Source organism: Calliphora vicina, chromosome 5 (assembly GCF_958450345.1).
Source record: "Calliphora vicina chromosome 5, idCalVici1.1, whole genome shotgun sequence".
In the NCBI taxonomy this organism is placed as follows: Eukaryota; Metazoa; Arthropoda; class Insecta; order Diptera; family Calliphoridae; genus Calliphora; species Calliphora vicina.
Window position 1 is genome coordinate 41,257,401 of NC_088784.1, and position 24,356 is coordinate 41,281,756.

At 29.1% G+C, this 24,356-nt stretch overlaps 1 protein-coding gene across 3 annotated transcripts in view; it reads right to left on the reverse strand.

Annotated features, from left to right (window-relative positions):
• Positions 1-24,356, reverse strand: part of sns (sticks and stones) — a 376,839-nt gene that overhangs the window by 32,485 nt on the left and 319,998 nt on the right. For all 3 annotated transcript variants that reach the window (XM_065510854.1, XM_065510852.1, XM_065510853.1), the window contains one exon: positions 9,007-9,191. In XM_065510854.1, the coding sequence (XP_065366926.1) occupies positions 9,007-9,191 (185 nt within the window). The remainder of the gene's footprint in view (positions 1-9,006; positions 9,192-24,356) is intronic.

Consider the following 24,356-nt stretch of genomic DNA (forward strand, 5'->3'; position numbering starts at 1 on the left):
GCTCCTAAATTTTGCAGCAATATTTTTTATGTGTATGTATATTAGGGTGGTTCTTAGATTGCAGTTTTTAAATTTTCGATGCTACCAGGGTCTAAAGGACTAAATGCTGAACATTTTAGCAAAATCGGATAAGGTTTAGAGGTTAGGTTCAACAGAAATAACTTTCATATATACATAAATAATAAGACCTAATTTCATACCGATCGATCAATTATTGGTAATAGCTTCCATATAAGGACCACTTCCGAAAATCATTTACGAAAATAAATTATTGAAATTTTAAAAGAAAAATTATTTTTCTCATTTGCTTAGCGTAGGGTATTATATGGTCGGGATTGACCGACTATACTTTCTTACTTATTTTTTATTAAAATTGATTGGTAAAAAATATTCCGTGGGTTTTTTTCTGATTTCAGATTACAATTTATTTGGGTTGCTAGTTATGATTTTGTAATTTGAAATCTAGGGCACGAAAAAAAAATTCCGTTAAAAGTTCGTTCTAATATGAATTATATACTAACAATAGTTTTGGGATTTATTTTGGTCGTAAGCACATAATTTTACAATCTTTACAGTCTAATAGCCTTTTTGTATACCCTACACCACCATAGTGGGGAGGGTATAATGAGTAACTGATGATGTTTGTAACGTGGAATACCAATCTGCTCATGATCACTTTCTTAGTCGATTAAGCGTAAGTCAGTACGTCTGTCCGTCCATGTAAAATTTGTAATAAAACTACAAGTCGTAATTTTAAACATAATTCGAAAACATTTGTTACCAGTTTGAATCTGAATTTGGTTAGAATCGGTCCATTATTTCAACAAGATCGGTGGAGAACTCTCTGAGTTAAAGGGGGTAAAAATTTGATATTTTGGTGGTTTTTCTCATCCATGTAACTTATTACCTATTGTTCTTAGAAAAATGTGTCCCAAATAGTTTAGATAGCTATTTCTTCAATCTTTCGAAAAAAAATAATAAAAATTAAAAAATGTTTATATGTTTTTTCTGAAATCCAAAACTTTTAGGATCAATACAAAATTTAATTAATTTTTCAAAATTTCGTTTAAAAAAATTTTTGTAAAAGTAAAATTTGGGATTTGAGAAATGCATGAAATTTTATAATTGTTTGTTTTTGGTATCAATTTATAATTGGTTATCGATGAAAGAAAATTTTAATATTTTATATTTAAAAACTGCAAATTAAGGGCCTCTCTAATATATATGCGAACTTCCACTACCAAAATAACAAAAGCAGGGAAGATGGAATAAAAACTTTACAGTGTCAATATTATACTTTTAGTGTAAGTGTGTTTATGGGAATGCATCTGTATCTGGGAGTGTGTATGAAGTGGATTTTTTGTTTTCTAAATAATTTCAATTCACACATCAAACCCATTTTATACCGTTGCAGGTTTGCAACGTTTATTTGGATCATTGTATTATTTATATCATGAAACTAGTTTTTAGATCCTGATGTGTGTCTCTGTGGTTTGTGAATGAAGGATGAAATGATGTAAAATATACCTGCTAATTCTTTTTATCATCATGATGCATGCATGCATACAAATATACATATGAACGTTTGTATGTATGTATAAAGGTAAGACATAATAATGAATTACTACTGCTACTCTCAGCAGAAATGTCTGTCCTTTGACAAACACACATGCTTGGATACGAGTAATATTGTTAAAGTAAATACAACTTTTGCTAGTGCGAGTGTTATCAAAACTAAGAGGAACTACTATCACACAGTCTACTGCTTATTTATTGGAATATTAAGTATACATAAAAAAGTTTATTAAATACTAATTTTAATAGCTACTCATGCACACAATTTTTATTTATGATCATTTTGTATCAAATGCCTAAATCATGAACAATAACACAGTTTTAAAAATGTGAATAACAGTATTCTTATAGTTACAACATTAAAACATCATAAATATGATCTTTAGAAACTAATTTTTAAAAAAAGTTTTTCTTTTTTGGTTTTCAGTGTTTTAAAGAGAAAATACTCTGTAAAAATTAGCTGAAAAATGGTAGTAGGATATGTATTATTGATTACACCCAAAACCATCATTATTTTATTTACTAACATAAACAATTTAGAGATTGTGCAATAAAAGCACAATCAGAAAATTCATTATATGTAACATAACAATATTGGTCTGGTTGTACCAACCACTACTGCAGACGCCATTTTAGCACAAAACCTGAACGTCCCCTTTACCCCCCTTTTGAAAACTGAACTGTATTAAACCATGAACTTTTTAATAACTCGCCACCTCTACTCTATTCCTTTAACTGTCTCAATGGTAGGAAATAGAATTTACTCGTAAATATCACTCACATTTAATTGTCAACTTAAAACCTAAATATCATTTGGTAATAGATAATGAAGCTTTTAAATTTTTGAACTCATTTGAAATTCGATTGACATTATTTATTTTGGATAGTGACCGTTTAATTGATATTTTTGACATTGACTTAAATTGACTGTTAAAATGTATTTAACAAATATTGAACAGCTACTGCAAAAATCCAGTGTAGCGAATTTAAAATTGCCAAAATGTAATTTTAATGCTTCCTGAACATTTGAAGCATGGAGGTTTATAAGGCCGTAAAGTCAACTTTTACCAGAACACGTTTTTACCCCAAAGTTTTCCCTGTTTTTTTTTTTTCTATCACACTTTAAAGAACTTCTCTCGTAGTTTGTACTCAACTAAAAATTTTATATAATTTTGTCACATGAACTACTTAAATTGGCCTTGTAGACGTAAATATAACAACCCAATCATTAATGAAACTGTTTTTGTGATTCAGTTCACTTATTTATTTCATATTAAAAATGTATAAGTTTTCACTTTAATTAAAACAATCAACAGCACCAAGGACACGACGAAGGAAAGATGGAGGACAAATAAAAAGTATGTACTCAAATTAATTATGAAAATATTTTAATGAAATTAATTTAAATTTCAAAGTTTACACTCAATAATTGTGGTAAAAAAAAATAAAAAATTACATACACTTAAATGTAATTAATATATACAGCATTCTCTTATTGTAACTAATAGTAAAATATCATTAATTTCTCCTTACACTACAGACATTTATATCATAAATTCCTCCAAAGGACAGAGAGCAAACTAAAGTTTTTGACATTAAGCCTTCCGATTTTGGGAAACGCAAAATCGCGATTTTATTCACGATTTAATTTTAAACAAGTAAGATAACTATATTCGGCTGTGCCGAATCTTATATACCCTTCACCAAAGTATACTTCCAAATACAAATTTTAAATATTTTTAGGTCAGCAACATTTTTTTTCCAGTAGTTTTTTTAATTTTTTGTAAAAAAAATTTTTTGAATTGTTATTTTAATTTTAATACTTTTTTTTAATTTGAAATTTTTTTTTTGTTTTTTTAAATTTTTTTTTTGGTGAAGCAAAAACTTGGGGTCAAATTTTTTTTTAATTTTGACCCATTGTAGGTCCAACTTACTATGGTCTATATACGTCGTTGCAAAGGTCTTTGAAATATCTATCATTTTCTATATTAATGACTTAGTAATCCAGATATAGGTCAAAAATCGAGGTTGTTCCGGGTTTTTCCTCATATCTCCGCCATTTGTGTACCGATTTTGATGATTTTAAATAGGAAACTTCTTGAAAGCATGTGTAACAGAATTATTGAAGATTTGGATTCCCAAGATATCTGGGGTCTTCAGAAAATAGATTTCAACAGAAAGACAGACAGACGGACATGGCTTAATCGACTCCGCTATCTATAAGGATCCAGAATATATATACTTTATAGGGTCGGAAAATTATATTGTGGAAATTACAAACGGAATGACAAACATACATACATATATATACCCATTTCACGAAGGTGAAGTGTAAAAAATTAAAGAAAATTTACAAGTGCTTAGTTTTAAATACTTCATAAGAAGCTTTTCCCAAAAATTAAAATCACGAATAAAATCGAGAGTTTTATGACTCTAAATAGTATGTTTTTATAGAGTATTATCAAAATCGGAAGACCCGAAGACAATTTGTTTGTGATATATGGTGGAATGATTGATATACTGATGTGTATGAAATTCAGAATATCCCAAAAGAAATTAAAATATATTTTTTTTATAGAATTGAGAACATCTTTTGTATAATCAAATAATCCAGATTGTATTGTAGTTGTAGATATATACATATGTACATATGTATTTATATAAACATACTTTATATACAGTATTTTAAAACTATACATAATAGTGGGTTTGTATACCAAGTTAAAATTAATAAAATTATATAGAAAGAAAACGGAATTTAATTTATGCCAAAAGTTTGCAATAGTTCACCCTCATTACGTGGCACAACTGATGTTGCATCTACATACATACGTACAGCTTCAATACAATATTATAGAATAATAAAAAAATACTGAAAATGTGGGCAACGACGAAAACATTGGCGAAAAGTCTAAGAAGAGTGTAGATAAGAAATTTCAACATTAAAATAAGGAACATTTTATGTTTCTATTTTCTTATTTTTTTTTATTTCAAACCAAAAAAAAAATAATACAAAACTATGAAGATTGCGAATACATGACACGAGCACTAGGAGGGTAAAAAAGAAAACAAAACTAACTAATTGCGCAGTATATTCCAAAACCAAGATTAACAATAAAAAAAACAGAAAAAATCTACAGCGAAAGTGTGTTAACGAAACCAGCAATGTTCGAAAAAAATACAAATGCAGCAAATAAATATTTTATAAAAATATTTAATAGAAATTTAAAGTTTTTATTGGTTTCCAAAGTATTGGAAACAACTTTTTCTTTAACTTTTAATTAGAAATACTTATTAAAACACAAGTTTAACCCTCATTATTTAATTGGGAATTAAAACAATCATTGTTATTCTTAATTTCTCTAGATGACAGCACTGAGCCCGTGCTTAGTATCTCGGAGGGTGGGGGTAGGTAATAGTTGTAATTCTAAATATTTATATGAAAGGGATCTATCACTTCGACAAGGTGTCGGCCATGTCAAAGTGGGGTTGTTATTTTTGCAACTACAAGATTATTTAAGTTCTTCCTGTTGCACAATTATATAAAATTTTTAATTGAGTGCAAACTACTAGAAAATTTCTTTAAAGGACAAACAGGAAAAAATTCGGTATTAAAAGCTCCTTCAAAATACAATTAAAACAAGTAAGAAAGTATGGTCGGTCAAGCCCGACCATATAATACCCTACACTAAGCAAAAACAATTTTTCTTTTAAAATTTCAATAATTTATATTTTTGAGTGATTTTCGGAAGTGGGCCTTATATGGGGGCTATGACCAATTATGGACCGATCACCATGAAATTAGGTTGTGTGATTTATGTGTATATTAAAGTTAACTATGTTGAATTTTGTGTGTTTACCAACATTTTTAAGCGATTTATGCACGTTAAAGTGATTTTCGGAAGCGTGTCTATATGGGAGCTATGACTAATTATGGACCGATCGTAATAAAATTTGGTGACATGAATTTTGTGTATATCAAACTTATTTGGAGCGGAATTTGTGTATATACCTGTATAAATTAACCATTTACGAGCGACAAAGTCCAATTTCGAGAGGACATTTGTATGGGGGCAAGGTGAAATAATGGACCGATTTCAGGCTTGGTCCTTGAGCCGAAAAAATAATATGTACCAAATTTCATCGAAATATCTTCAAAATTGCGATAATCGACTCAGAAAGTGATTCTAAGTCGATCGGTATACTTTAAGGTGGGTGTTAGACTAATATTTTTGGGCGTTACAAACATCTGCACAAATGCATAATACCCTCCCCACTATGGTGGTGTAGGGTATAAATATTGTTGAATAAGAAAATCATGTTGACTTAAATTATTGTAGACATATAATCAGTAAATTAAGTCATTAAGCTACTATTTTCATGTGGGGATGTACTTTTACTTTATTGTCAATTAACTGTGTTGGTTTACACAAAACAAAAAAGTAATGCAATAAGAAAAACATCGTAAATTTCATTCAAAATTTTGAAAATATGACAAGATTTGAGAAATACGGACGGAAAGTTAATTTTAATTTTTGTTTTTTATGAAAATCACAGAGTTTTCAAATCTTTGAAGAATGATGGCTAGAGTGTCCCTTAGAATTGAATGTTTGAAATATTGAAACGGTACCCGTTGAAAACTTTCGTAATGACCTAAAATACCACCAAAAAAATGTTTACCTTGTTCTAAGAAAGGCAAATGATGAGCATTTACAAGGGGAAAAAATGCATTTTTTCAGTTTTTTTTTTTTTTTTTTAAATTTTGCCATTAAATAATTACTTTTGCAATTTTATTTAAAAGAATCTAAATGTGTACGTAATTGTCGTTCTAATATGATATAAAAGACAAAAAAATGTTAAAAAATGTTAAAGTTATTAAAAAATCGCCAGGCGATTAACGTGTCTCAGGCCACTAGAGCAAGAATGCAGGAACAAAATTTACATATTTTGAGAAATATTAAAACAAAAGTTTATTCTAACTTAAAATATATCCCTATTTACTTGTATATGAGTTTTTATCTTCATAGGAACAGTTAACCTATTCGCAGGTATGACCATAAAAATACATTTTTTTTAACGGCAGTTTCAAAACTCCATTTTAAAATTTTTAAAAATTTTGTTAAACAAATTTCAGAATTTTTTGATCATCACATGGGGATTTATTGACAACATAATAGGGAATAAAAATGTGAAAAAGTATGTCAATGCCTTCTATAGTTTTTCCGTACCTGCGATATACATTTTGCGATTTTCGAGAAAAATAATTTTTTGGCGAATAAGCCCAATTTTCTTACTGTTATTAATTTTAAGTAAAATCTCTTCAGAATATTATAGTCCAGTACTGCGATTCACTAACTTTTATAACGATAATCGTATCGTTAAAATAAATATAACGAAAATTTATCGAATTTGCTATTCAGTAACATTTTTAACGACATTCGCTGTCGGTTGAAGTCAGCTGTTACTTTATGCAGATTTTCTTTCGTTATGTTAGCGACAATAATTTAAGTTGTGTTTATTTAATCGATAAAGTGTATTTGCAATTTTTTCGTCGTCATCTTCATCTTTTGTAGCTGGAACTATCGTAAAAATAATGGAAACACATTTTTGTTTACTTAACTTATTAATATTTACAATAAAATATAAAAAATATGGGAATTTGACGATTATAGTACTACTAATTATTCAAGTACTTATTTTTGTTCGCGATGTCCCAAAAGTAATCCATTACATTTTGGAAGGAAATAAGTTGTTTTGTTAGTAGAATTATTTATAAAATTATGTATTTACTAAAAAAAAAAATAAAAAAATGCAAGTCGCAGCCAAGTGTCGAACCAACAACCTTCCGATTGCTAGTCAACGTTGTACTCACTACACCACTGGTTAATTATTTCATTATGTGTCAAATAATGGTTTTCTACTTTTAGCTTATTTTGATATTTTGTAGACAGAGATGTTATATCTTCAACAATCGTTAAAAATAAATTACTGAATCACACTATCGTTACTGCAAGCGGTTATTTATGTCGATAAACATTACGATTGTCGGTTCGTTAAAAGTTAGTGAATCGCACTACAGGTAATTTTAAATATAGTGTGAAATTTTTTCGTGTAGGTCAAAGCTTAAATTTTTCAATATTTGGAATTTCTCATGGAAAGAAGTCTAATATTTACAACAACAGCACAAAAATGGAAAGTTTCGGTTTTTTTAATTTTTGGGTTTTTTGACAAACCGGTTTATGTAAGGCGGTTAACCGGTTTTAATGAAATATATTTTCTAAAGTACAATCAAACATATTTATGAAAAACTTTGATACCATTTTTAAAAATATTGATTTATTTAAAAAAAATATCTAGCCATTGACAATATATCGTAAAAGATATAAAATAATTACATAAAGATAGAGCTTTAAAAATTCAAAAATACTAAATTTTCGAAGATTTAGTACACAATTCTGAACACATATCCTATTAACGTGCACAAATAAAAATAAATTTAAGGAGACTTTTTTCATATTAAAAAAAAATAATAAAAACCGGTTAACCGGGTTTTTTTTTGAGTCAAAACTCAATAATCAGAAACTCAATAATCAGAACCGGTTTTTTCAAAAACACACTTTTTCGGTTAAACCGGAAACCGGTTTTTCAAATTTTGGACACTCTAAAATTAATCCTTAAGATTTTTATTTGTCAGAAAATTTTGTCAAAATGATTAGATTTAAAAAAAATTTATACGCTGCGAAAATTATTATTGTAATTATATTTAATGCCAACCGCCTAACCACTTCATTCCACAAAAAACATTGGAATGAGGTGGTTTTTTATGTTTTGAAGTATTTTTTCTTATTCGGCGCTGTTTGACGAAAGAAGCGAATATTTTTGTACCAAATGTGGTTCAACTTTTAGCGAAGAGTGCGGATGTTCTACACATTTTCACGACTTGACATTGATATGAATAAAACCGAATTTGTAAAAAAAAATATTTTAAGCCAATTTACTTTGTAACTTAAAATTTCCTTATCATTTACAACAGCAACTTGGTAAGAATTCAATAAAAAATAAAATAAAATCTGAAGAATTTTGTTAGCTGTAACTGCAGATATTAAAACGAAAAAGAATATATGCATGTACTTATGTATTAAAATGTTTATTTATAATATTCCTCGTTAATTATATTTTAATAAGAAATATTTTAATGAAATTTTCACTGTCAAACGTACATACATACATATTTCTGTTTTATCTGCAGTTAATATATAAAAAAAAAATCATTAAATATTTAAATGTGCACATTGTACATATGTATGTGATGAAATTTGTTTCATAGAGTTAAAACTATTTATGTTTAAAAATGAATTGAATTAAATTAAATTAAAAGGAATTGCATTGTATTACATTGCATTGCAAAGTATGTAATTTAAGAGGACTTACCATTGGTGGATACGATAAATATCTGTCGCTGTTCATGTTGTAGTATGAGCCATCTGGTGGTGGCGCCGGTGAGGGGGACGGAATATAAACTGCTTTATTAATTAACATTTGATCATCGCGTGCCCTGTGATCCATTATATTTGCATTATTATTATGGCGTGGATGCGGCAATGTGCGAGCATTAACTGTAAAGAAATTTAAAGAAATTGTAAATTAAATAATTTGATGTAAGGAATGATAGCGAGAGAGAGAGAGCGACTGAGGGAAGAAAATAATATTATTTAAAACTTAATAAGCTTTTAATAAACGTTATTAAACAATCACAGTAAATTGCAATAAAAAATATAAAGATTCGGCCAAACCAGCTCCCACAAGACAACCTCGCAACCAGAGGCTAGCACAGCAAACGGCTAACATCTTTAATTAAGTATTAATGTACACACATATACTCAAACAGATGCAAGCAGACTACTCGCATCCCTACAATCATGGCTGTGGAAACAGAAATGGAAATAAAGTATTCCAGATATAAAAGTATGAGTGGCTGGTTGGCCGGCCAAGTAAGAGAGTGTATGAGTGGGTGTCAGTGTATTCATTTATAAAATTGCTGCTGTTTGCAATTGAGAATCGAAAGTAAATGCATTAATTATAAAACCGCATCGTTTTTCTTTTACTTTGCTTTATTTATTTTTTTTTATAGCTTTTGCAAAAATTTTATTTCCACTAGTAGTTTTATATATCCATTACATTTAATGATGGTGCAGACTACATAAGTATAATAATACATACAAATGTACGTATATACGTACATACAACAAGCAGATCTAGTCTTGAGAGTAGAAAATTACATTTAGAACGATTATATAACACCAACAAACAACATCGACAAAAAGCAGCAAAATGTGAAGGAAAAAATAATGAAATTTAAAAAAAAGAAAAAATAAATATAATTATTTTCTTTGGCTCAACGGACGAGTTAATGAAATTTTAGTTTTTCTTTGAAAACACTCTTAGAAAGCAGCAATATAGCAACGGCATCATCAACATCATCATCGGAACATTGAGCAATTCAACAAGCTAAAATGCGATTGCTAGAACTCATTGAATATCCTTGGCAACATTTATAAAAATACAGACAAAAATATGCACACACCAGCACAAATGCAAATACAGACAAAGACAAACAAACAATCCTGCAGAAATTGCTTAGTGCAATTGCAATCACAAAAATTTCAACAAATAATTGTATGAAAATGTTGAATACTTCTTAGAATTTTTGATGAGAAGAGCGGATCGGTGCAGAGCAGCACAGAACAGAACAGAGTATAGTTGTTGTCATCTTCTTTGTTTCAATTGCAATTGAATATAATTTCAAAAATGAACGTAATTAAATGAAAGCGATTGCAAAAAAATAGGAATTGCAACAACAAAATATCGCTCCCTTGCAAATAAAGACAAAAAGAACGGAAATTGTACTGTATATACTGGCAACCCTAATCAAGGAAAAACAGTCAAGTGCTACCGTTTTAATACAACCACTATACTGAAGTATACATTATTGCATTATCATCATAACGCACCAGGCCAGGCCTGGCAGGAAGCTGAAGCAAAATATCAACATCAGCATCAGCCACTCGTCGTCATCGTCATCAGCAACTTCAATTATATAAATGAATGCGCCTCATTGAATTGTATTGCATTTTATTTGCATCAACCTATACACGTTGCACATAAGTGTGAATGTATCTATATCTATTTCAATGGGTTTTCCACCAACTACAACTGCATAACCTAATACGCATTTTATCCTGATCGATTCATAAATTGAACATTGATTACAAATTGCAATTTTCAAAATAAATTATTAAAGTTTAAACACGTTCACCTTTTGGTTCCAGGATGATAGAACGATATCTTAGGAATAATATTCGAACAATATAAAAATTATCATTTTCGAATATTCGTTATTATTCAAACAATTTTATGTAGAATAATTGAATAAAACGAATAAGTATACATTAGAGTATGGACGAAAAAAAATCTAGGTACAGGCCGCCCCCTCACTAGAATTGTTCTTTGTATTGTAGAAACACGTTGTGTAAAATATTAGGATGACAGGATAACGTTAACTGGTGGCACAACGACGCTGAAGTTTTGAGGTGCATTTACAAGGGGAAAAAATTAATTTTTTTTTTTAGTTTTTGTAAAAATTTTGACAATAAATAATGACTTTTACAATTTAATTTAAAAGAATCGAAATGTGTACGTAATTGTCGTTACAATATGATATAAAAGGCAAAAATTGGTTAAAAAATGTTAAAGCTATTAAAAAATCGCCAGGCCATTAACGTGTCTTAGGCCACTAGAACAAGAAACGTAGGAATAAAATGAACATATTTTGAGAAATATTAATATAAGAGCTTATTTTTACCTAAAATATATCCATGTTTTCTTCTATATGACTTTTTGTCTTCGTAGGATACCGTTAACATATTCGCAGGTATGACCAAATAAATTTGATTTTTTTAACGACAGTGTCAAAACTCCAATTTAAAATTTTTAAAAATTTTGTTAAAAAATTTGTTAATCATCACATTAGGATTTATTGACAATATAATAGGGAAGATCCATGTGAAAGCGGACACCAGTCAGATTTACCATTTCCGATTTTAATGAAATTTACCACATACATAATATATCCAATATGTTTCTCATATCAGTGACTTTTTCAATGGAAACTAATTCCGATGTAAAAATATCGCGATTTGAAAATTGAAAAATTTGTTAAGATTGTCTAAAATTATATACACATAGTTGCCCATAACTTTGAAACTACTCAAAGACCAGCATAATTTTTGACTCCATTTTAAGGCCAAATATATTGTCCTTAAAACGGTGTGAATAAAGTTGTTTACTTCCAAAAGGTTAAAGGTCAATATTTGGAGTATTTATTTCAATGTAAAAAATATCAAAGATCGCGGTGTTAAGAATTAATAAAGAACACGCTATGAGGACACCTAAACTCTCTACTATATTCGTGCAAAATTATTTCGATGGAGACTCGATTAGTTCAGGAGTTATTTTTATATGAAAAAACATACTTATAATAACGTTTTTCTTTATAACTCTTGAACTAATCGAGTCTCCGTCGAAATTATTTTGCGCGAATATAATAGAGAGTTTAGATGTCCTCATACCATTTTTTTTGAAGTTTTAACACCGCGAACTTTGATATTTTTACATTGAAATATATACTCCGAAAATTGACCTTTACCCTTTTGGAAGTAAACAATTTTGTTCACACAATTTTAAGGACAATATCCTTGGCTTTAAAATGGAGTCAAAAATTGTGCTTGTCTTTGATTAGTTTCAGAGTTATAGGCAATTATGTGTATATAATTTTAGACAATCTTAACAAATTTTTCAATTTTCAAATCGCGATATTTTTGAAATAGAAAGGGTTTCCGATGAAAAAAATAATTGATTTGAGGAACCCTTTGGAACCGCAATATGTGTGGAATATTTGATTAAAATCGAAGATGTCAATTCCGAAAATAGAAGTTTTCTGTCCGTTTTCATATTCATTCTCCCAATAGGGAATACAAGTGTGAAAAGGTATGACAAAACCTCCTATAGTTTTTCACTACCTGCGATTTAAATTTTGCGATTTTCGAGAAAAACAAATTGTTTGGCCACATTTTGGCAAATGTGCTAATTTTAAATATTTGGAATTTCTCATGGAAAGATAGCGAAATGTTATATATTTTTGGGCCAATTTATATAAAATCTAAGATAAATATAACTTAAAGTCTAATTTTTACAATGACACCACAAAAATTAAAATTAATCCTTAACAGCATTTGGGGTTAAAATGACCCTCAACTTTTAAAATAATGAAATAGCAGCTTATACATTTTTCGGGTCTTATGCAAACCTATCATCGAATTGGCATAAGTTTTCATAACATATAATTCGTTACAAATAAATTTTAACACTTTAAAATATTTCGAAACAGTTTAGTTATTTTAGAAATTTAAACAAGAAGAATTCAATAATAATTATTTATTGGGTTTCACAGAAAATGAATGAAACACTACTGTTCATCTATCTCTTTCGTTCTTTAAGAGACTCTTAACTAATAGAAAAACACATCCATACATACAGCTATTAAATATGAAATTAATTTAGTGTGAAATAGTTCTATTTTTCTAAAATAAAAAAACAAATTAAATAAAGTGTAATAAATAGAATATATAAAACGTTACTTCCTTTGTGGTTTTATATACAATATGAATTTATTACTAAACAGTATGTGATTGTTTTTTTTTCATAAAACTGCCATAATTGTTTTATTTTATTGTAAAAACCACAAACTCTTTTTATATTTACAAACGATTTGCTGTTCATGTGGTTGTTTTTATTCTGATTTGTTCTTGTACGTTATTAATTTGTAATTTAATTTTAGCAGTTTAAACATGATACTGTATGCAAATAGAAATATAGACACAAGTATTTAATACAATTCGTTTTCTAAAAAACGATCATAAAAATTGAAAATTGAAAGAATAGATTTAAATTAAAAAAAAAATGTATTCAATACAATGTTTAATATTTGATACAATAGAAAATGTCTATCAATTATTTTGTTGGCATCTCCCTAAATTGAAAGTAATTTTATTATTTTACTTTTTTTAGCCAGAATTATATTACATTAATTTAAATACAAAATTCCCACTAAAATATAAATTATAATATAGGTTTTTATTTAATAAAATACTAAATTAAATGCTCAAATATTTGTATACATTTCAATCCATTTTAAATATTATCAGTTTGTAATTAGTGTTGCAGCAATAATAAATTCTTCTTAATCCGTTTTTCCCAAAATATTATACAATTGTATAAAATTATGCATTTCATGGGATAAAATGACAATTTGATATTTAAAATTTTAAACACTCAAATAACAAAATTGATACAATTTTTTAAAATTTATAGGTTTAGTTGCTAAGTGGTTGATTAGGTTTAACTTGATACAGTTTAAGTGTTGTAAGAAATTTTCTGTGTGATTTCACATGTGAAAAAGCAAATGTCCAAACTCATATTAATTTGCTAGGATTTTGTCAAATCCGTCAGAAAAATTTTAAAAAATCATAACAACTTAAAATCATGTTGTTTTCATAATTAAAAAAAAGTCCAAAATATTATTCGTTTAAAGAAAAACAATTTAAAAATAGTTTACTAAAGGTTAAAACAATAAATCACAAAAACATCAAATTTAATAAAGATGAATTAAATTAGCAGTGTTTGTTTAAGTACATTAATATAATAGCATCTTCGTATTTGCAGAGTTAATCATCTCAATCTTGATTAAGCTCCAATCACATTAAAATCGAGATGATTATCCATACATTTAAATGATTTGTTAATCACTTCAAATTAACATGATTTAAACTTAATCATTTCATTAATCACATAGAATCATCTGACCATACCTCAAACTAATTATGATGTAGCATTGGCCACAAAAAATGTTCCTAGCTATAAATAAATTTTTACAGAAGTGTGTTTTTTTTTCATAAACAACAATCAATGTTCACAATTCCTTCATTAAGTTTAAAATAAATTAAAATAAGTTATTGAAGTAAACTTAGAGAAGTTCAAATTTAAATAACCTTTTGTATGTTTATATATTGCGTTTTGTTAAAATTTTCGTTACAATAACAAAACACATGTAAAATTTACGCTCAAAGTACACGCTTGTACGTACATACATTCGAATAAATTCGAAAATAATCCATTGATTTTTATGGTCGATATCTCATTTTGCTCCTATTACATGTGGCTTTGCGATATATCAATAAATCTGAACTATTTCTGCCGTTTTCGAATTTTCATGATTAGCTATTTTCATGTAACAAATATGTTTTTTGCTTCAATTTGTTATTATAACTCCGAAACTACTGAGCTGATAGAAACAGATTAAAGGTTCTGTAAATTTGTACATTTCTAAGTTTACTTCAATAATATCGGACTAACCATTTTTGAGTTATCAAAAATTATGTGGAGAAACGTCTAAAAAAATTCACAATTTCACAAAAAAAACTTCTCCGTAGAATTTAAAAAGCTTCTAAAATTTTTTCGATTTTGCTGCCCAGTGTGATCTGCTGATATATTTATTAAAGTACATATTTCTTTAAATTGTTAATACTTTAAAGAAATATAAATTGGTTTGTTGTTTTTATTTATTATCAGCAGACCTTTTCTTTTAACTTAATCACGTAAATTCGGAAACACTGATTTATTGTTTCATAAATTAATTAATTTGATATTTTTCTAAACAATATTGAAATCGGAAGAACTTTTATCAAAAATTAATCATTCTTTTTTGATTTTAATTCGTTACGAATTAGCTAAATTTTGAATTAATTCTGTTCACAACAAAAATTAATTGAATTAAATTTGAATCAATTCAAACGAATTAGTCAGAAATTAATTTCAATTCATTTCCAATTCCAATGAATTTGTAAAATGAATTGCAATTCGTTTTCAATTCAAATGAATCAGTAAAATGAATTTGTTAAAGTGAATTATAATTCATTTCCAATTCTTTGAATTTGAACTGTGAATTGCAATTCAAATGAATGAAATCAAAAATGAGTTGCAATCAATCAAATTCGAGAGCAGATCTAGGGGGTATGAAAAATAAAAATTTAAGTTTCTTTTAGCCAATAAACAAAATTTTCTCATTTTGATAGGATTTTCGACGATAATAATTCAATTACTATTCTGCCGCTACCTGACAATTCCAGTATATCATGGGAATTTCAAATCTAAGATTTTTAATATACTAAATGAGATTGCTGTCCTTTACATAAAAAAAGTTGAATTTCAAAAAGACAGTGAAAAAAGACAGATTTACATAAGAAATGAATTGATAATTATTTTTTCTAATTCATTTGACTTAATTCAAAATCAATTCATTCAACTCAAATGAAAATGTACAAATTTTAATACTTTTATTTAATTTTTCATAATTTTATATTAGGAATTATATTAGGGTATAATTTTATACCCTACACCACCATAGTGGGGAGGGTATAATGCGTTTGTGCAGATGTTTGTAACGCTCAAAAATATTGGTCTAACACCCATCTTAAAGTATACTGATCGACTTAGAATCACTTTCTGAGTCGATTAAACGATGTCCGTCTGGCTGTCCACGGAAACCTTGTGCGTAGAGCCTATTGAAACTGGCTGAAATCGGTCCATTATTTCACCTAGCCCTCATATAAATGTACTCCCGAATTTGGACTTCGCTCCATATAAGTTTTATATACACAAAATTCATGTCACCAAATTTTGTTACGATTGGTCCATAATTACTCATAGCCCGCTTCCGAAAATCACTTTAACGTGCATGAATCTATCAAAAATGTAGGTATACACACAAAATTTAAGATAAATGACTTTCATGTAGACATAAATCACACGATCTAATTTCAAGGTGATCGATCCATAATTGGTCATATAGCTCGCATATAAGGCCCACTTCCAAAATTCACTCACGAATATAAATTATTGATATTTTTAAAAGAAAAAAGTACTTTTACCATACTTTCTTACTTTTTTTATTTGAGAACATAGTTCAATATAAAGTGATAAAAAATTATTAACAAATTGTTTGTGAACCTCACTTTTTATTGTATATTGAGGAATCTTTGCTTTTACGTAAATTCCAAGATAAATTTCCTGTATTTTTTTGGTATTTAATTTTTATAATAAAATTTAAGCGCAACTTACAGCTTGCAGTTTATTATATTTGGAGCAATATCCCAGTAATGTTTTTGTTCAATGGAATTATTCGCATGTTTGACACCACCATATTCTGATAGCCGTAAGTCTTCGCATGAGCGCCCCAAAACAGATTTAAATGTACATAATTCTATTATAATCCGATATACACGTACTATCTGTGGGGCCAACAAAACTCTTGAACTTTTTTGCAAAAATTGCTGTTAAAATATGGCTGCAAAAAAGTTATATTTCTCACAAAATATATTTTTGTAGTTGTGATTCAAATTTGTATTGATTATTGTCCTTTTTGCCATGTGGGTGTGTTGTAGGAATAGTAATTGAGAATTTATATTGTTTGTTTGTTTGTTTGTATAACTACAACTATAGCTGTTATAAACAACAATAACAGCTGAAGGTGATTCAGAGCCAGTAATAATGGCAAAGAAGTAAAAAACACACAGCGGAAACGGAAATACTTGTTCAATGACATTTCCTTCCTCTCTATATAAAGCTCATACTCGGCTTTTATAAACGTTTGCTCACTTACATTTCAATAAAAATCTACTTATAATTGTTTTGCTTGTTTACAGTTTTTTTTATTATTTTTTTGTCGTTGTTTTTATTGCTTCTGCGACAGTTTTACCTGTATTCAAGTGCATCTCACACTAGCTGTACAAACAGTGTACATTCAGTTGCCACAAACACACTTGCATCCCCTTCTTTATAGCTTTTTTTTTGTATATTGAACTCGTATTTTAGTAAATATTTGTTTGAATTTGTGTTAGTTTTTTTTTTCTACCCCGTTGTCACTTCAGCCACTGATGGCCAATTTTTGGTCGTTTTTTTCTTCTTCCGAGTCTTTAACTGCACAAAATAGCTTGAACCACTCAGAACTTTAGTGGCTGTGGTAACTACAATATTCCATTTATAGTCTGTATTCAGTTTCTTATTGTTCTGGTTGAGGTTGTTTACCAATATTGTCAATTTATTTTTATACCCTTCAGCTTCGTGAGAAGGGTATATATAAGTTTGTCATTCCGTTTGTAATTTCTACATTTTTCATTTCCGACCCTATAAAGTATATATATTCTGGATCCTTATAGATAGCGGAGTCGATTAAGCCATGTCCGTCTGTCTGTCTGTCTGTCTGTCTGTCTGTCTGTCTGTCTGTCTGTCTGTCTGTCTGTCTGTCTGTCTGTCTGTCTGTCTGTCTGTCTGTCTGTCTGTCTGTCTGTCTGTCTGTCTGTCTGTCTGTCTGTCTGTCTGTCTGTCTGTCTGTCCGTCTGTCTGTCTGTCTGTCTGTCTGTCTGTCTGTTGAAATCAATTTTCTGAAGGCCCCAGATATCTCCGGGATCCAAATCTTCAACAATTCTGTCAGACATACTTTCGAGAATTTTGCTATTTAAAATCAGCAAAATCCGTCCATAAATAACGGAGATATGAGCAAAAATGCGAGACAACCTCTGAAAATTTCATCAAAAAACACAATGTATTGCATGCTTTGACAAAAAAACAACAAAACGTATGGTTGGATGTGCAAGCTATGCGTATTTTGTTTTTTTTGTGTTTTGTTTCTTTTGGCGTTGTTGTTGTTTTTTATACAACTAACCGTTTGTTTGGTTGTGTGGATGTGCAAGCTTTGCGTATTTTGTTTTTTTTTGTGTTTTGTTTCTTTTGGCGTTGTTGTTGTTTTTTATACAATTAAACGTATGTTTGGATGTGTGTTGGATTTTTTGACAAAAAATCAACAAATCGTATGTTTGAATGTGCATGCTTTGCGTATTTTGTTTTTCTTTTGTGTTTTGTTTCTTTTGGCGTTGTTGTTGTTTTTTATACAATTAAACGTATGTTTGGATGTGTGTTGGTTTCATTGCCTTGCGTATTTTGTTTTTGTTTTTTCTTTTGGTGTTCTGTTTCGTTTGGCGTTGTTGTTGTTTTTTGTGTTCTTGATAAATTTAGGATGCTGTACGCTGAAAGTGGGCAATGTACATACATACCTATATACTTATTATAAAAAATAATAATGCATCCACAACAAAGGTGAAGGGTATATAAGATTCGGCATAGCCGAATATAGCACTCTTACTTGTTCAGTATTCTTTGCGACTGTCCACATTGAATTTTAGAGAAAAAAAAAAATATTGTTTTGATTGGTGTCAGTGTGTGCGTCTGTGTTTTATTATCTATTTTTTTTTGTATGGCTCCTTTTGCAATTTACTTCAATTATCTGTGTGTTAATAATATGGCAATTTTATAAAAATTTATGTACTCTTAATGTCACTGTTTTTAAAGTTAAAATTTTGGGTAAAATTTTATTATTTAACTGTAAAGACTTAATTCCGAACTAGACACAACAAGTTTGTATAATTTTATATTTATTTCTCAGATGTATACAAATGTGGTGTTGATTTATAATTTTCATCAAAAGCATTCAATCACCATGTTAAATAATTAAACATAAAACACCTTCGTAAATGGAAATTCGCGGTTTCAAGTAAACTTTAGCACACTCAAACAGGGTCTCAAAGCAATATCAAGTACACAAACATACTGTAAACAAAAAGGTACCCATAAGACAGTTGTAAAGCCAACCAGCCAACCGAAAGTAAGAAACAGCCAGGCATTGCCGGTTTCTAAATATCAGCCATGTCAGCCAGATATAAAGGTATAAATTTGTAAATGGAATGAAATAGAATATGTTTCACCACAAACGCAACATACACCTAGGTGTCTGAATGCAAAAGGGAACGACGAAGGAGGCAATGAAGAAAAATGGAAATAGAAATAGAAATTTTAACAGCAGGTGCTTGTAAACCACAGCAAATAACAGCAACATAGAAGACAGAAGACAGCGACAAATTGATGTTACAAACAAATTAAATTTCTTCTTGTTGTTTTCACCAGCTTCCATTCAACTCTATTTACAATCACTTGTTTGCATATGTATGAATATACATACTTACACAGAAGACATATATGTATGTGTGCTGTGTGTGTGTGTGTATTGTAACAAAATTACATTTTTATACCTGCCAACACTTTACTACCAATCAACTCGTTATTTGTAATAGAAACATCTAAATATGCGAAACATTAAATCTACATACTACTCACATGTTACAGCACAACCAAAAAGAAAATAATAACAAACAACTACATGAATAGACAACAGATAGTAAAATAAGAACAAAGCCTTCACAGCACCCCTTCTCCCAGTCATCCACATTCATCCTTTTCACCAACTTAATTTGTTTCACTACTTACACACAAAGGAAAACGTTAAGAACTTTTGGTTTTAGTTAAAATGAAAAACAGACAGGTTTTACTTACAAAAAACAAAAAAAAAACACACACAGATACACAAAATACTTTGTATATATTTATGTTTAAATATTATACAAATTTCCATCTTATATCTTCTTATACTTTCCTATTAAAAATAGTAAAAGAAAAAAAAAAAAAGAAATGAAACGTTACGATATGCTACGATGCAAAACGGAATCAACATTCTAAGACAAACGATATGTTTGTGATTTATTTGCGTAAAGTTTTAAGCTGCTCTCTAAGACATGAAGACAATACACCATTTCTACACACATACGTATTCATGTGTGCATACAGATATGTTCATTAGGATGGCCCTTATTTAGCACTAGGTGTTTACTATCATCGCTTCTGTACCTAATTGTATTAGATACTGTTGTTAAACGTTTAAGAAAAAATTATTGATCTAACCAGAGAATCAGGGTTGAGAATTAATATCAATAAGACAAAAGAAGTACGCATTAATGCAGAGTCAACAGAACCATTAACCATCGGCAATGACCGTTAAAAAGTGTAAGCGAGTTTCAATACCTAGGCAGTATGATAGATACAAATGTGCCCTTCTCGATGTCACGACATGAATAGGAAAAGCAAGAGGTTGTTTTTCAATATTATCAGAAACATGGATGTCAAATGGATACACCAAAGGCACAAAGTTAAGCATATTTCAGCATGGCTTGGAACTGAGGAAATTATGAGTAAAATGCTAGTTTTTACCAACAGATATACACTTGGAATTTATTGGCCTAATACAATTACAAATGCTAACTGCTCGCCATAACAAATATGAATTAAATAAACTGTGAAACACGATCGCGTATACTTGGCTGGATAGGGCACACCAAGGGGGCTCTAACATATTACCCCCAGGGTGCAGGAAGACGAGGAAGGCCGAACAACTTTTTGCGACGTTCAACATTAAGAGAAATTAACAAGCTGCCTGTTCTTAATGATAGAAAGAAAGTTAACTTGTTTGGAACTAAGAAGTATTACAAATATATGTACGCTCCAGTTGGAAATTTCTTATTGAGAGCATTTGCCCATTTTTGTGCTGTTATTATAAATACTAGACTTCATGTTATTTTTTATTAAGTTTCATCAAAATCGGCCCAAAAATATATAACATTTCACCAAATAATTTTTTTTTTCTCAAAAATTCCCAAATTTATATCGCAGGTATGGAAAAAAGGAGATATTTTCATATTTTTATTTCCTATTATATTCTCAATAAATCCCAAAGTGATGATCAAAAAATTCTGAAATTTGTTTAACAAAATTTTTAAAAATTTGAGAATGGAGTTTTGAAACTGCCGTTAAAAAATGAAATTTTTTGCTTGGTGAGAATGCAAAAATCCAACTTTTGTTTATTAAGTGCCAACCTAATGTATTTACATATATGCATACTTAAGAGTAATCCTAAACACATACACACACATATCCACTTTTTATAGCCAGCCATTCATGGTAAAGGAGGCATATATACATAGTAGTGGTAGTTGATACTTACTCGTATGCATAAGTAAGTAAAAAAGTACGTAAACTAAGTAAATGTTTGTATGTATTCATTTATATTTAAGTATTTGTTGGTATTATTTTTTACTAACTAACGCCAGCACACAGAGATGCGCAAGGATATCAATTGCATGTCTTAAGTAAGTTTAATAAACAATCCTCTGTGTATTTTGTTTTATTTTATAACTTCGATTAATATTAAATTATATATATTTTTGTTTCAATTTATTTAAAGCCTTACAAAGGTATTCACAAACGGTTATTAAATTTAGCTAATATTGATTAAGTGGAATTTCCGAACACAATTCGTTTGGTAAAGCCTTGTTAGCTTTAATAGGGATTTGTGAATTTTTGTAAATTTCAGGGAGATTAATAGTTTTCAGTTGAGTCTTGTTTCGAAATACGAAATACATGCAATTTAGATGTGTGTAATGAATATTCCATTTATTGTATGGTGTTGTATGAGTAATATTATTTCAATTATAACTAAAATTATTACTTATACGCTCTTTGCCTATTATATATTTGTTCAATATATTGTAAATTGAATAATTAATAAACGTTAAAATTATTTAATTGAGCTAAGAGATTTGGAGCAGAATTGGATTAAAGCAATTGCAACATTGAGTCATAACAAAAATTTCTTAAACTAAAACTGATACAGAAGCTTACATACATATATATTTGATACTATGTGCTTAAACAAAATGTGGGATACAATTATAAAAATATGAAAAAGTTAAATAAAGACAACTTCCTAGTATGTGGTAAAATTTAATAAGAGTGCCTAGTGTAGGAAACAAAAACACAAAATTTGTAGTTGTCTTTAATTTTGTTATTTTACATTCATTTACATTCATTTACTACTTAGCTTATGCTCATAATATACAAATATTTGACTACATAAATAAGGACTGACATCGAAATAATCTGAAAATACGTAAATTTTAATAAAAAAGAAACCACTAAACCTACAGTTTTTTAGTTCTAATCAAGAGTAATGAATTTATGAACCTTTCCCGGAAATCCTTCCCTTAAGGTTTTAATACTGCTTTCTGTCACTTTGTTCGAACATCTCCGTTTAAAATCGACCACCTTTTTTGTGCTCTTCAATCCTTTTATAAGAGCCCAATATCTCTTCACTGGCCTTAGATCCAGGCAGTTTGGAGGATTTGAATCTCTTGGTACAAATAACAAATTATTGTTCTTGTACCACTCAACACCTTGCTTGTCATAGTGATATGATGCCAAATCAGGCCAAAAATATGTGAACACATTAAGAAGTCTTATTAATGGAAGCATCCTCTTTTGTAAACATTCCTTGATGTAAATTTCGATATTTATAGAGTCCTTTGTTACAAATGTGTGGATTTTTTGCTGTAACTGCTTGCCGCGCCAAGAACTTTATGGGAAAATTTTCAGCTTTTGGGTCCTAAACTTTTTTACAACATTCCCTCGAGCATAAGCAACATAAAAATATTGGCCCGGGAGCTGCGAAAAAATGTCCATACGTTTCGTCACCCATTATATGGATATATTTTTTTTTTAAATTTTACTTAAATTTTCGTGCTCTGTCTTTGCCCTCTATATTTTTAGCAGATTTCCTATCATGAACTTTTTGAGCCTTGTATGTTTTCAAACCTTCACTGGCTTTAACTTTTCGTACCAAATAGTCCGAATACTGAGCGAACCGGACTGCTTTCCTACCGGATGTGTTGGAAGCTCTTTAAAAATGCTTTCTATTTATTGGCTTTAGAGACATCATGTGAACCAATCATTCTACCAGAAACAGGTTTTTTCCTGATAATGTTTAGTAACATTGGAAACAGTTTGACCTCTGATTATTTGGCCAACTTTTTGTAGGACCAAGTTGGGTTTTTTTGAAAATATTTAATAAGACTATACAACAAAATCAAATTTTTTCCAAAATTACAAGGTCCGACCAATAAATTTTGATAGAGGAGACAAAAAAAAAGACACGTGTATCGGCGTTTTGAAAGTTTACATCTGAATTTCATTTGAGGGGGGGTTAAAGTTTACCAACTCTGGCACATTCTTATTGTTAATCTTCATAAGAAACCATATGATCCTTACATTTTAGGTATAAGATGTGTTCAGCAAGGTTATGTAAAATGTTACGGACAATATTTTTGTAGAATATGTTAACCCTCTAAATACTCAAGGCATGGGTCTTTTTGTCCTTCTTTTAAAAAAGTGCAAAAACTACCATTAAAACAGGGATTTAAGGGGTTAAAATGTTCTGCAAAAAAATTATACGTGAAATTTTACTATAAGTCCCCGAATACATAAAAACGGAAAATTCAACCAGAAAGTCAGAAATAAGACATAACAAAAGAGAGCATAGGGTTAATTTCGCATTTATTAAGAATGTTATTTTAAATAACATTTTAGGTATAAAATGTATTCAGAAAATTTATGTAAAATATTACGAAGAACATTTTTGTAGAATATGTTAACCCTCTAAATCCCCAAAGCATGGGTCTTTTTTGTCCTTCTTTTAAATAAGAGCAACAAACACCATTAAAACAGGGATTTAAGGGGTTAAAATATTCCGCAAAAATATTATCCGTGAAATTTTACTATAAGTCCCTAAATATACAAAAACGGAAAATTCTACCAGAATGTCAGAAATAAGATACAACAAAAGAGAGCTTAGGGTTAATTTCGTATTTATTAAGAATTTGGATAGGAAGTCT